General features: G+C 40.8%; 3 protein-coding genes across 5 annotated transcripts; all 3 read right to left on the bottom strand.

Annotated features, from left to right (window-relative positions):
- Positions 1-528: 528 nt before the first annotated feature.
- On the bottom strand, positions 529-2,372 carry LOC115054292 (dynein light chain 2, cytoplasmic-like). Its single transcript, XM_029519445.1, has 3 exons — positions 2,255-2,372; positions 1,394-1,538; positions 529-1,298 (listed from the first exon to the last, which is right to left on the bottom strand). Exons 2-3 carry the CDS (start codon positions 1,523-1,525, stop codon positions 1,161-1,163), a joined length of 270 nt encoding a protein of 89 aa, XP_029375305.1. The 5' UTR covers positions 1,526-1,538; positions 2,255-2,372; the 3' UTR covers positions 529-1,160.
- A 5,233-nt stretch (positions 2,373-7,605) lies between these two features.
- Positions 7,606-10,813, bottom strand: srsf1b (serine and arginine rich splicing factor 1b). 3 transcript variants are annotated; one of them, XM_029519444.1, is made up of 5 exons: positions 10,708-10,813; positions 10,376-10,597; positions 9,707-9,891; positions 9,451-9,623; positions 7,607-9,239 (listed from the first exon to the last, which is right to left on the bottom strand). In XM_029519444.1, exons 2-5 carry the CDS (start codon positions 10,567-10,569, stop codon positions 9,033-9,035), a joined length of 759 nt encoding a protein of 252 aa, XP_029375304.1. In that variant the 5' UTR covers positions 10,570-10,597; positions 10,708-10,813; the 3' UTR covers positions 7,607-9,032. The 3 variants fall into 3 exon arrangements, 2 of the variants coding, with proteins under 2 accessions (XP_029375303.1, XP_029375304.1); XR_003841594.1 differs by lacking the exon at positions 10,708-10,813 and having other exon boundaries at positions 7,608-8,231; positions 8,564-9,239; positions 10,376-10,569; XM_029519443.1 differs by lacking the exon at positions 10,708-10,813 and having other exon boundaries at positions 7,606-9,239; positions 10,376-10,569.
- Positions 10,814-11,104: 291 nt separating this feature from the next.
- On the bottom strand, positions 11,105-16,396 carry pigs (phosphatidylinositol glycan anchor biosynthesis, class S). The gene is made up of 13 exons (XM_029519562.1): positions 16,233-16,396; positions 16,027-16,095; positions 14,806-14,945; positions 14,608-14,719; positions 14,429-14,518; positions 14,226-14,317; positions 13,609-13,849; positions 13,350-13,492; positions 13,149-13,263; positions 12,913-13,058; positions 12,641-12,741; positions 12,354-12,564; positions 11,105-11,818 (listed from the first exon to the last, which is right to left on the bottom strand). Exons 2-13 carry the CDS (start codon positions 16,043-16,045, stop codon positions 11,540-11,542), a joined length of 1,689 nt encoding a protein of 562 aa, XP_029375422.1. The 5' UTR covers positions 16,046-16,095; positions 16,233-16,396; the 3' UTR covers positions 11,105-11,539.
- Positions 16,397-16,478: the final 82 nt, after the last annotated feature.

The raw sequence follows: 16,478 nt of genomic DNA, 5'->3' as shown, positions 1-16,478 counted from the left end.
ACCACTCACACAATTTAGATCATAGTTAACCCAAACATGGTGACCCACGCAGACACTATGCCGCCGTGCTGCCCTCTTAAAACCACTTACAGAAAAATAAGTGCAATTTGTTTTTTTAATAAAAGGTTTTTGCTCCATATAAAAGGCCTGGTTGGATCATTTAAGATATGTGTTGGTCCATACTGTGGACCTAAAACAAACAAATATGTTGATCCACAAATCATTGATGTCTCATACTGTTGGTGATTGAATATTGCAGCTGCTAAGGGAACATGCATGTAGTTAAGTAGTTGAACCTCTAACAGTTTGCCAGGTACAATAAATCTGATCATACTATAAATGTTATCAAATAAATATTAGTCCAATTCTCAACTCCAACTGCAGGATCCAATCACCCTAAAAAAATGAAATGAACCAAAAAAAAAAACAAAACACCAACATACAGTAGTAATATTAAGACTTCCTTTTGATAGAGTGCACCAGCTGCTCCCCTTTGCAGTTTATGTTCCAAATATGAAATAAATTCAAAACAGACTGTACATATTTTTGAAACAATTTACTGTTTCAAAGTCATTTTAGACTCATTGAAGTCACAATACCAAAGTGCACACTCAATTGCATTTCAGACATGTACAGCAGTGACAATGTTGATATTCACAGCAGAAGAGACAACAGGAATGTTTCAAGCATTTACAAAACCTTTAATCTGTTAGCATGTAATAGACTATTAAGTTTGAGCAACAGTCTTGGCATTTTTAATTCAATCTCAGCTGACACTGAAAATTAAAGGCATTTCAACAAAAACTCTGTTGCTCGTTTTAATTTCTTGAAAAATAAGTTATTATACAACATTCATGAAATAATATACATGGCCCGTGCATCAATGCACAGCATTAATAATGTCCGGAAATTATGATTCATAGTGAATGTCAGAGCTGGCATGACATGTAGCATTACAATGGCATTTTCTATGAACTGCACATCACCAGTTCAGGCATGACAAAAGCACCAGCCAACGGTTGTAATGCTGTAGATGGAAAACAGACTAAAGCAGGAAACCACGAGGTAGGCATGTCTGCAGAAACGTGGTAGCAAATATACAGCATGGCACAGAAGTACAAGGTGGCATTAAAGGAAGTTTGGGTGGTCATGTTTCAATTTCAGCCTGACTTGAACAGTAGAATGGCCACCTGGCCTAGGTAGAAGTAGATGAAATGCTTCGTCTCATGTGTCACATAGCTGCCAAAGTTCCTCCCAACAATGCAATGCCATGTAGGATTGTACTTTTTGTCAAACTCCTGCAGGGGGAGACAATAGAGTAGGAATTAAAAATAAAAAGTAAAAAAAAAAAAAGTTACATTTGTGCAAGTCATTTGATATCGATCCCGCAAACCTTTTTGACATAAGCAGCAATATCCTTCTCTATGTTGTACTTTTCCATGGCCTGCATGGCACAGTCCACGGCATCCTGCTGCATTTCATCAGACATGTCTGCATTTTTGATCACTGCCTTTTTGTCAGACATCTTGGCTTTTTAACTGCACACGAGAAAACAAAAACAAACAAAATAATATTCAGTGACATTTTTTTCCCCCACATGCTTCTTACTAGTTGCACCTCGGCAAACCAGTGAGACTTTCAACGGCAGGATTTGCTGACAGAGATTAAGTCGCCCACTGTAGTTATGAGCTTGCTTGTTGGCATTTTGATCTGATAATTTATATTTACAACCGAGAGCCAGCTGAGGGTTTCCCCTTCATCTGAGCCTGTTAACTGAACCAGAAGGCCTCAGTAATCAGGGCTATCAGACTACCTGGGTTTACAGTTGGTGTGGAATTTATTCGCTGCATTTGGACAAGTCACAGTCTGAAAGTAACACAGTCAGCAATAAAACAAGGCTGATGACATTCCATACATAACAACATTATTGAAATGGATGCACCTGCAGTGTGCAACTATCAGCATTATGACTTTGGCTTTCTGCGGCGGCTGCTGCTGCTGCTGCTGCTTAACCCTTTACGCACAGATTCAACAAGTTGGTTCATGTATGATTTCAAAACTTCACCTCCTACTAAAGCCAAGTTGTGAGGTTTTTAGGGCATTCACAGCTTCTCAGGACATATGCAGGAGGCTCAGGCGAGACTAGCATGTGAGCGTCAGATCGCTGAGTGCTGGCGCTCGGCTGCTGACAGCGTCCGGCTCCTTTCAACAACACACAGGGACTCACACCAGCGGACATGCAGTCAGGTCTTACCGTGTCTCTGAGGGGCTGTGGGGCTCAGACGTGTGCGATGCAGGCAGCCGAAATAATCTTTGGTTTATTTAAGCACGGGAAATGTGCGCTCTGCCCCCGCCCCCTGCATCACATCCGCACGTTGATTGGCCGGAGTGGAGGCTCCGCCCCGCTGACGGGCTTTTCTACTTGCGGACAGTGCCTGCATTTTATTTCCACCCAGAATGCACCACCCCACCACCCCACCCCCCACCCTCCAGTGGGAATGATTGATCCAGGTGATCAGGTTGATCGATAATATTGATCAGTATCTCTCGCACAACGTTGTGGCGCCGGACAGAGGAAGCATCAGCAGAATATGCAGCAGAGTTGAGGACACTAATTCCTGGCTGGTTGTAAAAAATATAAAATAAAATCAAATAAAATAAGTGACACTAAAACATAAATAGAAAACACTGAAGATCATTTTCCATTTTCTCAGAACAGGATTAGATTTTTCCCCCCACATTGGAAACCAGAAACTGATTAACCATGTACAGACAGTAAAATGGTCTTAGATCTCATAAATCCACTTACAGACACAATTTTACAGCCCATGATGGTCCTAAATGACCATATTTTGAAAACAAACTCTAAACATCCTTCAAAGCTGCCTGGTGACATGCAGCTCTGTCTTCCTGTGGACAAAACCTGGGAAGTCACATTTCTTTGTACTGATGAGAGTGCTGCACGAGTAGGTTCATGAAAGCACTTTAAGTCACAGCTAGTGGAGAGCAAATCATGTTTCAATCAGCGACCTACACAAGGGGAAACATCCAGTAGTTTACAGTGAAAGATGCAACATATGCCAAGAAATGTAATCTCTGAAATAAAACCTATTTGCGACAAATTCATATTTAACATGTCTTATGTTTTAAGAGGATTTAAAGTGATCACATTGGGACGTAGTCTTCGGTACAAAGCAATTTAATATAATGCAAGGAGAAGTACTTGTCTTTATGTTTGTTTTCTTGGTGAGAGGTCAAAGAATCTTTTATCCTCAGACATGAATATTTTTTCACAGAATTGATTAATTTCTGCTTTCACATCTAACAGCACAAAAAAGATAATAACCTAAATGAGAACTGTAGGTGAGATAATCTGTTACAATCACTCCGCACTAGAGTTGCCTTTTGTGCCCCTTCATGTCGACACGAAAATGAAAGAAACTGTTAAACACAGACTGCTTTTATCAGTTTACTGTTCATGTATGCTGTATTAATTTATTGGTTTAGACTTGCTACAAATGAAATGAATAAAGGTGTAATCTGCTATCAAACAATTCTCCTGCTATCCTTCTGTCCATTTGCATTATGAGGGTTCACCAGCATCTTTTCCATGAGCATTTTGATATTTAATAATAATGATAATGATTATCACTTATTTTCAACTACCGTGAAGAAACAGAAAAAACATGGACAATAAACTATATTTGTATTGAAGAGAACAACTCTTTAAGATTTTGAAGAGTCTACAGAGCAAAATTGAAAGCCATTGGCAGCAAAAGGCCCAAGAGAAAAAACAACATTCTCTTACCCCTCCCTAATTTCCTTTTTAACTCCCTTTAATGATCAGATGTGATGTACCACCCTCAAAATGTGAAGATCCATCCTGCACCTCCCAGCCCTCCTCTCTTTGAAGTTTTACTCCACTTAATTTGTATCTGAAACACATAATGATGTCACCAGTGTTTGTAACCCTGAGGTGAGAAAAAAACTTCTTTGGATTATTGGAAAGCCAATTTAGTTTGAATCTCTCACTACAATGTTTCCGGTTTGAGGGGGTTATGTGGACAGGGCCAGGGGCCAGGATCCTGCAAAATGCTCCCCAGGCTCCTGCTTCATGTATCCACCCTGAAGCCTATTCCTAATCCTGATCTGATCCTGAATCCTGATCCTGATCCTGAACCTCAATCCAATCTCTGGAATTGGGAGACAATGAGCCCAGCGAAATACCAGCAGAACCAAAGAAAATGAGGGAAGTTAGAATCACATCTTCACATTATTTAAAAATGCTAATAAATACATCTATAAGGGAGTTTACATACAATACTACAACAACACAACCAGAAACATTCAGTAATGGCACTTAAATCATTTTAAACAGATTTTAGTTTCATTTTTCAGAGTTGTGAGTTGTGAGAGGCCACAGCATCATACCATTGGTGCCATATTTGACTCTCCTTCCTCCTGATTATCTCAATATGAACTGTGTGTTTCCATCCTATCTTGCTCCTCTGAACTCTGACAGAGGAGCAGGCCAGGAAAGGAATGGACCGAGCCCTCAGACTAGAACAAGACTTCCTAGAGTGTTTTTCAGGTAAGCGTGAACAGAAATTAAATACACACACAGTAACAACACAGAGCCTGGGGTTTCTAACAAGAAAACTGGTATCACTATATGCTACATACCAGTGGATTAGGATTTGGAATATGGCAGCAGATAGTCAGCTGTTTCAATTGTTTATGTTTATTGTTTATTGTTTTCCAGTGTATGCTTACCCATAAGCCACTTGATGGAAGCAGTGATCATAATAAAATGTTTTGTTGTCATTAACGCCAGATTGTGCATATTTTCAGCTCAGTGCTGGCATTCATATGCACTGAGGGGGTTAAGATATCTGTGTTTAAATTAACATTATTGAATGACTTACAAGAAATTGAATGCTCCCTTGGAGGACTTTTAGGATTTTTGACATTTGAGATTTAAGAGACACAAATGGGGCAAATCCCAGCAGTTGGCAGAATATGAATGTTGGATTTCATGACAAGATCACTGCTGTCTGCAATTTATAAAAAATCATGTACAGCTGTCATATGTGACATTCTGAGAACTACTGAGAGAATATGTGTGAGGCTGAATGAGCATTTGGGAGCTTTGTAGACATGCATACATCATGTAAATATGCCATTGTTTGTTTTGAGTGACAGTATTGATATACACAGATTATCAAATTAGTCATGATCTATATTAATGGGTTGCGTCTAACCCTTGTTTTGCTGTCCATTGTACAGAGAAACACATGACAGGGTCAAAGTAAATGCAACACTGAGAAAAATGTACTTACCAACATACCACCAAAAAACAAAAACACAAGGCCTGCATGATGTATTCCCCCAAATGGTACACTCTCTTGCACAAAGTATGCAAAAGGGGGATACCAGGTTAGTGTAAAAGCTGTGTTGATCATTTTCGGGTAGGGTTAGAGAGAGGGTAATGAACACAGACAGGGGTATTTTAGCATATGCATCCTAACTGGTCTAACAGGAATTTACTGAGGGAAAACAGAAATAAAAAACATAACATAATATTGAGGAAAACAGGAACATACAAGAAGAAGAAAAGCAGAAAACTACATAGATTGATCTTTATTTAATCTGTAATATTTGCACTCTCCCCTCAAAATGTATTGCTAGGTTGAGCTAGTAAATGGTTTAGTTAAGGTCAGGGCTGTCTTAAGTGTGAGAGTGTGAGCGGGAATGTCGGGATGAGTAACAGGAATGCACTCTGTTGTGACGTGGGGAGAAGCTGCACGAGCCACCATTGCTCCGGCTTTGACTGTGGCTACGAGAATGAGAACGACCTTCGCTGGGGCTCCGAGGATCATCCATCTCCAAACAAATGTAAGCCATCTCTTCCTGAACACACAAACAATGGAGCTGTAATGGAGAGCTGCTTCCCTACATCACAGATGAATAAGCATTATCATTATGACAGACCACAAATAAGTTTACCCTGTTAAGACAGTGAACAACAATATGAACAATAATGAGCATGCATATAAACTGAACCTAACTCACTACCCAATTGTCTTAGCCTAGATTTCACTGGCAGACTTACATTTAACACAACCAAAGTGTAGTTCTACAGCAACTCTGTGCTGTAACACTAACCTCCCTCATGACAGTGAAACTCAGCGTTATCCAATTTCCGGACACTGTAGGGCAGGTCTTGTTTGCGCACAAACTCCACCACACCAGCTCCATCCCAGTACACATCAGCATGACATACATCACCTGCCTCTCTCATGTGATCCTTCAGGTCCTGCCAGCTTCCACTGGGAGGAAAAAGTGACATAAAGAAAGGATGGCAAATATAATTTAACATTTAAGTCAATAAGATAATCTGTTATGTGGGGCATCCAGGATATATCACCTACCTGAGTAAATGACTCTGTGCTCAGCACGTCTTGATGGGGGACTAACTGCCCCTTGTCATTCCTCGAGCTCCACTATCTCCTCCTCGTCCACTTTGAGGGAATTCAACACACACAGCAGAGCAGTAATGGTGTCTCTGTCCATGGTGCTGAAAAAGTCTGCCATGTTTTCTCGCTGTTCAGTTAAAGTATCCATGGAAACTGATGTACATACCAGTTTCATAGTTCTACTCTCTGACATACTTTTTTCTCTAACTTAGGCTGCTACCATCTGTCCAACATCAGAAAACACATGGTGCACTCTCGATGCCAATCTGCTCCCACTGCCAAACACTAGCAATCATAGTAACAGCTCAAAATATCTAGTAATCATCATGTCATTATCGCCATATCTGATGCTGGATATTTAAAGAGGGCCTGGATTTAAACATTAAACCTGCTACCTGGACAGGTAGAAGATAAAGCTGTCTGGTCCTAAAACAGAATGTGTCTTTAGTTTTTGGTGTGCTGAAAAGAAGATGGGATACACGGACATAAGGACATAAGGCTGCAGCTCACCTCACCACGAAGGCAAATGGCTAAATGTTATTGGAGAGTCTAATTAGCCAATCACAGAACACGTCAACCATGATGCCTTCAGGTCGTGTTACCTGTACAGCTGTTAAACATAATAATGATGCAGAAAAAATGCCGGCTTCTAATCGGGAACTTTGATCTTTGAAAATTAAAAGCCATAAATATGACGACGAACCTACAAAATTTCTAAACATCAACAAATGTTTTTCAGGATGGAAGGCAGGATAAAAATGTACAGTTAAAAGGGGATTATTGATAAAATTAGAAGAATATTTTGCCAAATAGACCAATAGCACAATTTATTATTGAAAGTGAACCTGCTAATGGTATTAGTGAATCCATACACATTATTAATAAGCTTCAGAGTTCATTTTTTCTTGTTCTTTTTTTTTCATTTTGTAATAAATCTAAGTTTTATTTTCTTTTTCATTTTAGATATGTGTAAATGTATACTCAATGTTCTGACCTCTCATGCTTTACTAATTTGTCAATCATTTTGAAAAAAAAAAAATTATATGTATATTATATATATACACACATATATATATATACACAGTTTGTGGTGTGATAAAAGAAAAGCAGAGACATTTACTAATGTCATTTAACGTTTTATTAAGAAAAAAGAAAGCTCTGATATACTGAAGATAACTAAGAAAATGAAAAATCCTCCTTCTCTGAGAAAAAGACTGACTTAAGAAAAAAAAAAAAAGAATATTACCAATCACATGTAGGCCACATTCCCTTATCACTTCCCCATCCTCCCTCTTCAATCCCTCCTCCACTTTTAAAGGGTGCCCACTATTTACCAATCTCCTTACGTGTGTGGATCCATCCTGCACCTCCCAGCCCTCCTTCCTGGATTTGATCCAAGCCTTGCTCTTCTCATTTATTAAAAAAAAAAAAAAAAAAAAAAAGAAAGGGGGGGGGGGGGGTGGTTTAGGGTTAAAAATCCTGAAAAATAATCACGTTGCAGCCAGTAACTGTCTCTGGCGTTCCACAGAAATGAAAAAGTAATTGGGATTGTTTGAAAGCCAATTTAGTTTGAATCTCTCACTACAATGCTTCCGGTTTGATGGGGTTATGTGGACAGGGCCAGGGGTCGGGATCCTCTCCCAGTAAAAAGCTCCCATTCTCCTGCTCCATGTATCCATCCTGAAGCCTAATCCTAATCTGATCCTGAATCCTGATCCGGCTCCGGAATGGTGAGACACTGAGCCCAGGCCAAACCTTCAGAATACCAGCAAAACCAAAGAGAAGGAGGGAAGTTAGAATCACACCTTCACAAGTTGTTTAAAAATGTCAATAAATGCACCGAGGAAGTTTACTTTGAGAAAAACAAGAGACAGTCTACAGGCGATCCTGAACTTTTTTTTTTTTGGAACACTGAGAAATGAAAGCGAGCGAAAAACAGAAACTTTGGGCCTTGAAATACAAGGTGTTGTATAGAACTTGTTAGCACTGAAAACATTCCACAATACACTCTAGAGTCAAGTGTAGGAAAAAAAGCTGAACAGGCTTATAATGCAGATTTCACAGTTGACAAGGCACAGCCATCATACCATTGGTGCCACATTTGACTCCTCCTCCTCCTGTTTATCCTAATATGAACTGTTTCCTCTGTTTCCATCCTATCCTGTTCCTCTGAATTCTACAGAGAGACACACAAGAAGGTCAAAGGACAGCAGTATATGCTTAGAAGAAGCAAAATCTTTGCAAACAAAACAAAACAAAAAGCCAAATGATGAGGACAAACAGTAGGAGAAAGTGCAGAGAAGAGAAAAAGATAGAAACACAATGATTGTGAGAATGGAAAAAAATAGAAGAGCAAGGCCCATGTACACAGACCAGACCATTTGGTTTGTGCTGCCAAACTGAAAACTACAGTGTGTAACACACACACACACAACATGAGCATGAACAATTAGCATAGGAGATGATCTACGGTCAGTATACAGGATTTGTTAATGATGTGAAGATTTCCTCTGCAGCTCTGAGGGACACCATTGCCTTAGTTAGGGCCGGGTGAATCTAGGTACGAGAGCGAGAACGAGAGCGGGAACGGGAACGGGAGTGGGAACGCCGAGGAGAGTAATGTGGGGACCCTCTGCTGCGACGAGGAGAGTAGCTGCGTGACGCACTCTTGCTCCGACTTCGACTGCGGCTACGGGAGTGAGAGCGGCCATAGCTGGGGCTGCGAGGACCATCCATCTTCACACGAATGTAGGCCGTCTCTCCCTGAACACACACAAGCACACACATAACTAAGCATTGGTTGATGTGATGCCAGTTCTTACATGAGACAGCTGCAACGCCAAGCCATATTACTTAAAATAGGTTTTTACTTACTGTCCAGTCATTTTCACTCTCAGTTCAGTTTTTTTTTTTTTAGAAAATGCTTTGATAAATTTGCCTGTGCCAAAAGTTTGCCTGTTAACCTTTCACGTACCTCATGAGAGCGAAACTTGGTGTTATCCAACTTCCGGACAGCGTAGGTCATGTCTTCTTTGCGTACAAACTCCACTACACCAGTGCCATCCCGGTAGACATCAGCATAACATACATCTCCTGCCTCTCTCATGTGATCCTTCAGGTCCTGCCAGCTTCCACTGGGAGGAAGACCTGACAGAAAAAAGTGGCATAAAACTCAATCATCTCTACACTTTGGAAAAGTATAAACAACCTGGGAAAAACACAACACTTACCTGACACAACAACCCTGTACTCAGAGCGCCGGGATGGGGGACCATACCTTCCCCTAGGGGGTCCCATTGCTCCACCACCACCACCACCTCCTCCACCTCCTCTTCCACTTCTTGGAAACTCAACACGCAGGCGGTATCCATCGTAGTCATAACCATCTCGGCCGTAAACAGCATCCTCAGCATCCCTGTAGAACAAACAGTTAAACTTAATATCCAACTTCAATTAGCTTTCTAAACACAGAATTTAAAAACAAGTATTTCAGAAACAGAATCAACTTTATTTCCCAAGTACGCGAACACAAGAAATTCTTTGCCAGCAGCTCTTTCTCTAGTATTAATAATAAGAAATTTAAAAAATAAGATTTAAAGAGATGTAACATCTGTACAGAAAAAGAAGAAAAATACAATACAAGTATATTAAAATTACAAACCTAAACCAGGGACCCGACAGAAACATGCACATTTCAATTTAACATTCATCGCATTGGAGGAGCTGGGACCTCCAAAAACCTGTAGACTGAGTAAACCCCTGACTAAAACGGTGGCCTCCATTGAAAGCAGGTTGGTTTCGGGTTACCAATGAACTACGGATGTGAATGTGAGGTTGAATCTTTAGTAAACAGCAGAGACAGATAAGAGGGAGAGACGTGGCGGACCTCCGCAGCTCACCTCGGGTCCTCAAACTGCACAAAGGCGAACGGCGGTCCTCCTCTTCTGTTTTTCAGATCTATATCACGAATGGACCCATATTTGTAAAACAGGTCTTCGACGTCCTTAGAGCGGATGTCAGGGGGCAGGTTTCCCACGTATATCCGACAGTCGTTGTTCCCCGCGGGTCCACGGATGACACCTGCTCCGGACATGCTAACACCGAGCTCCGTAACACGAACACTGAAGAAAGTTAGCAAGCCGGCTAGCAGCTCTTTTCCTCACAAACAGACGATACAATGGCGCTTAATTTGTCAGCCGAGCATAAATATTACACTTCAAGTATTCATTACCTGCTACGTTTTGATGGAGACTCAGGTCGTTGGAGACTGACGTCGAAACGGAGAGATAAACAAAACGACGGACAAACAAGTTGCAGGCTGCAGCGCCACAACCTTCTTCTTCGGCGCACACAGAGCGCGACAAGTAGCTTTAAAGGCGAGCTCAGCGCCCCCTGCTGGAGGACCAGGTCACATCCGGCTGCCTTGACCGCAGCAACTGACCTCCATCAGTGGACACATGTATCGAAGCAAGCATTTAAAAAATCTACAGCAACTTCAAAACCTCTGCCACCACCTGCTACTGGAGGCCTACAGTAAATAAAAAAACAAAAGAAAAAATTAAATAAAACATGATGCCAAAGCCCCAAAGGAACAACTACACAGAGCATTGACAAAGATTTATGCAGCAAATATTTTGTTGCACTTTAATAACAAGATATTGATTCGTCTAACCACATAGTATACAATGCTTTAGTTCTTAACAGAAGTCTCTTCATGTCATATTTATATATATTTATATAAGGGTCAAAGAGTCTGGTGTTCTTCATTTCTTGCTATCCGAAGAAGCTAAACATTATACAAACAAGATATTAGTTACAACTTGGTCTTTATTAATAACTTAGAGTAGAAAGTGGAACTCAAATATAAAAGTTTGCACATTTACAACTTTATACAGTACAGTGTCTGACAGCCAGAGTATTCTTACATTGAAATCTTATGTTGAACTCAATACCTAACACAAATTTCTAAAAATCATACATGACCAATTTGTTAACCGGAATTTTGTAAATGCTTCCTTTGTACCCAAATGACATGTGTTTGTTCATTACATCTTCAGTGTTGCTCAGTCCTTCTTTGGTTTTTTTTCTCTGTGTTTCTGTCTGGCTTCAGACACTATTTTGAGCAGTGACAGAAGAATAGGCACACACATGGGCAGGAAAAGAGGTATGTAAATAGCAAATTTCTGGTCATCAGGGAAGTAGAGAAGGTGGAGGAGTGAAGGATCAAAGAATGCTCTTTCAGACGACAAGATGGCCTCTTTGCTGTATTGCAGAGCAAAGCCAAGGTTCCCAGCCTCCAATTCAGACACAGCCAGCTGCAGTGATGTGACTGCACTAGACACCTGAAGCAGTAACAATTACAGGTTAGATACAACTGATGTAACAAAAAGCTGTATTTAACTTGGTTTATTGCCTATTTAAACATAAATTTATGTCATGGAAATTTGGATAATCTCATGGTCAAAATGTTTGCTTGACAAAGAGACTGCGTTACCACTTTGCTACAATGTATTATAATACAATGAAGATTATCAAATTTCATGTTTAGAGAGTTAGCAGTTTTTCTTTCCCATATCAAACCTTTGACATCCTTGATAGATAACCTGCAGTCTACTTATCACACAGACAATGTAAGAAATTAAGGCACTGACCAAGAACATGCAGTGTCCATCTGATTTAAATGTGATATCTACTTTCTAAAAGTGAAGAGGGATTTTTTTGTTGTAATTGTAATTGTAACCGATAAAAATACACAAGACTATTTGTTTATAGTTGTTGATCTTAAAAAGTATGTAAAGTATGTGTTTTACACACAACCATACACACACAAAAGCCAACACAGCAACAGACAACAATAAACCTGCATGCACAGCTCACCTGTTGAGCAATGTTGTCGTTGATAACAATGTTGCCTATCTGGTCCAGCAGTTGGGCAAGAGAGGTGATGGTGGTGGTTGCTGTTGCAATATTTTCCACACTTCGACTCCACATGAGGCGATCCAGCTCCCAATCAGCTAGTCCTGCATTGCCACATGGTGCCACAAGGAAGCCAGGAGGAGGGGTGGAGGATTGCACACCCAGCAGCAGCCTTGAAGGGGACAGCAGAGAAAAGTTACTTTGTGTGTTTTTATGAAAATACTTGTGCCCCGTGAAGATTCACTTACCGGAGTTGTGCAAGAAAGACCCCCATAACCTTAGCCATGTCAATGTTGATGTCAACAGGGAACACAGTGTCTACTTCGTAGAACTCATTCACATTATAAACCTACAAAAACATGGATTAAAACATTTATATCAAATCTGAGCCAAATTCCACATAAGTTTGAAGGCAAAATCTCATTTCTATAAGCCTTGACTTAGCAATGAGCTATAATTGCTCGACTATCACCCAACATTGTCTGATTATCTTACCATAATTACCATGATATTATCTTACCATAATTCCACCCCACCGAGGAGAGTGAAAAGCATTAGTAGGCACTTGCTGTTTCTTGTGGTCATGGATGTAAAGGGGTGAATGATGGGCATCTGGTATGTACAGTAGAAAATTCAAAACTGGGTTGGAAGATGCAGCATTGGAGCCTGGAAATCAGATGCAAAAAAGAAAATAAATAATGGTTATTTCTCATTTTGCCAAATACTAGATAACACACAATTAGCATTTTCTTTTACCAAGTCTAGCCTCCACAGGATTGATGACATGTGCAAGGCTGTCAGCGTTAAGTGTGTAGGTGCTGCGGCTGCTGTCAAAGCGAGGGTTGACACCAAGCATGGCATAGTACAAGGTCTGCAAAGACAACTTGCATTACCACACACAATGTCTCAAATGTTTACAATTTTTACCGAGTGATTACACATTTACACACACAGTACCTGAGAGTCAATGCTAAAGTTGGCAACAGGGGATAGTTTTGTTAGCAGAGGTTGGATGTAGGTTTCCACGGCACCCTCTATATCCCAATGGAGCCGGTGGGACTTTGGGTCTGGGTTCAACAGACTGAATGTTATCTCATAACCTAAAGAGAAGAATTAGAAGACAACAGAAGGAAACCGTCACAAAGTTCATCTGTTCACTGACAGAAGCACAAGTTAAGTTGGTTGACTTCATCACTGTGTTAAAACAAATACCTACCTGGGCTCGATTTAAAGGCTCTCATGCTGTCAGCGATGCTCTCCTTGTTGCCAGGGCTGATACGGACTCTGTTGCTGAGAGCAGCAGTGATGTCGGTATGACTAAAAGACATCACATGCAGCACCTGCTTGATCCGAGGCTCCATGTGAGCCAAAAGTTGCTCTAGAGTCTTGCCCACTCTCATCTGGGAACCAATGCGCAACAATGCCGTCCGCCTCTGACCGATATAAACATCCACATTCTGCAAGGCATGAAGGTATGTAATAAGTATATATAGATCCTACTTATATACTTGTATATATAAGTATGTATAAGTAGGTATTAAGTATTGTATTATCCTATATTTATCCAGAGTGATTTAAATTAGTCATGATTCATAAATGCAAGCTATACATTTAGCCACTAAGCAGTAATAATTACCCTCATCTTTTTTTCAGTAGGAAATTCTCTGTGGCAATGCAGATCCATTAATACAATTTACAAAACATAGCTTAGCTATAAAAACCATAAAACTATACAGACATTAACATTTAAACAAATACACTCAAAAATGCAAGAGGATGTAAGCAAGATGAAGAATGGGACAGCTCAGAACTCAAAATCTAGCACATCTTAACCTGAGGCAGCAGTGAAGATGACTCTGGGATCACATACACAACCAAGGATCCAGAGGGACTCTCACTGAGTGTGTGCAGAGACAGATCTGCTTCTACAGAGGCAGAGTTAGAGAGACGCATAGGAGTTACTACATGTATATTTCACAGGGGTGAATACATGTTTGCATGTTAAGCACTGATTTCACAGGAAAACTGCATCTCACCTGCAGCAGTGGGCTGGTTCAGGGCATCCTCCTCCATGATTGTGGCTGTACGGTACCTTGTCTCATACCTGTAGCTCAAAGCTGTGTCCTCTGGAAGCAAATTAAATTGAAAAAAATGACCTTGCAGTCTTCATATAATATTTTCACATGAACGTCACAGATAGCATTAAATGAATCACCGTCTACTCTGTGCTCCATGTTTTGTGTCTGTGTCAGCGGGACCTTCTTCTGTTGTTCTGGTGTCACAGTGCCACGAGCAAACACAACCTCCACATCAGCACTTAAATGCAGCTGCGAAAAAAGAAAGACAGGCGTAGTACACATGGAAGATAAAGGGCCACCAAACTGGGGATGAAGTAATGGATACACAAACAAACCTGCAGCTTAGCCAACTCTTTTATCTGACTGACAGGCAACCATGCACGGTATGTTTCAGTTGTTCGCCACCACAGAGGGACTCCCACGATGATGACCACCGCTGCTATAGAAAGAGCAGCAAGCTGACCTCGTCTACGCTCTGAGAGACAAATAAATGCAAACAGAGAGATGGAAATGTCAACAACACTGCATTTAAAAACAAAAACATATTTAATATACCATCATACAGTCTCTGAACACTTTATTGGGAACACCTACACAACTTTTTATTCACATAATTGTCTAATCTGCCAAACATCAATGCAGATACGGGCTCTTTAGCTGATGTTCACACCAAACGCCAGAATAGGGAAAATATGTGATCTCTGTTACTTTAACTTTAGCATGACAGGCTGGTCCGAGTATTTCACAAACTGCTGAGCTCTTCGGATTTTCATTGATGGCATCCACTAGTGAATTTACAATGCTTGTTAAAAACAAAACGCATTCATTCACGCATTCTTCGGTCGCCGAAAGCCTTTTGCTGATGAGAGAGAGGTCAGAGGAGAATGGACACACTGACTGAAGCTGCCAAAAGCTGATTGATGGCAATAGTGGGTTTGTACGTGTTCTCTGCAGTTATGTGGCAAATACCTTAATTTGCCACTGGATTAGGAAGGAACACACATTCCCGTCGGATATTCCTACGTTCATATTAATGTCAAAACTTTAACATGCAATGAAATCTGAGTTTACCCGCTATAACACCTCAATAGCTAGGACTGCTTGATAATGACTAGATGCTATAAGCTAAATGTTGGAACATTATTGTGAGTTACAAACTCACTGCGGGGAAACATTATTTGGCCAACATGGCTGCAAGGCCGACACGGTTTAATATTAGAGCTTAAAAAAAAAAAAAACATAGTCCAGATTGAAGCGTGTGTTTTACTCTGCTTATCTACAGAATCAGTAAAACATACAGGTTGAAATCAGGTGAAGTGACAAACACCTGCAGGTTTACAACATCTTCCGCGGTGACAGGGCTGCTACCGGCTAGTTAGCAGCTAGCAGCTACCTTCATACACTCGAGTCATGAAGGAAACAACCTCCGCGGGACAGGCCGTTCAGGTTTTTGTCCGTAAAAATACTCGGCTACAAACTGCCAGGAGATGCTGTGAGTCCTGGCTGCTGGAGGCCAGAAAAACGGTGTTATTCAAGCTGAATATAAATCCACTCACCTACTTCCGTGGTAGCCATGACAGCCAATGAACTACGTGGGGTGCGTTCGTTCACGAAGCTCAGCTTGGCTTAGACACACAGAGAGATATATTATAGATATACATATATATTAAAGTCACCTAAAAAAATAAGCATAGTCTGTTAATCTGTTAATAAGCATAGTGGCTACTAATTTTATGAACTTCAATAAGAAACATCTTTATACCCGCTTTATAACCCTGCAGAGGCGACGCACGGTAACGCAGACTGGGACAGTAGCTGTCGAACACACCCGGTTGACAACCGCCCCCTTGAAAAACGAGATCGTCTCGGATTGGGTTTAAAATGGGGGGCTTTGTCCTGTATTTCCGTGGGGGGTCAAATATAGTCTGTAAAACATGATCTCACCCCTCCCATGGATGAAGGGTTGGCCGGCCCCGCCATTTAGGTGTCTCTTATTTACTTTTTCTGG

The sequence above is a fragment of the Echeneis naucrates genome, chromosome 14 (assembly GCF_900963305.1).
Source record: "Echeneis naucrates chromosome 14, fEcheNa1.1, whole genome shotgun sequence".
NCBI classification, from domain to species: Eukaryota; Metazoa; Chordata; class Actinopteri; order Carangiformes; family Echeneidae; genus Echeneis; species Echeneis naucrates.
The sequence above is the reverse complement of the archived record's forward strand: the minus strand, read 5'-3'. Positions and strand labels throughout refer to the sequence as shown.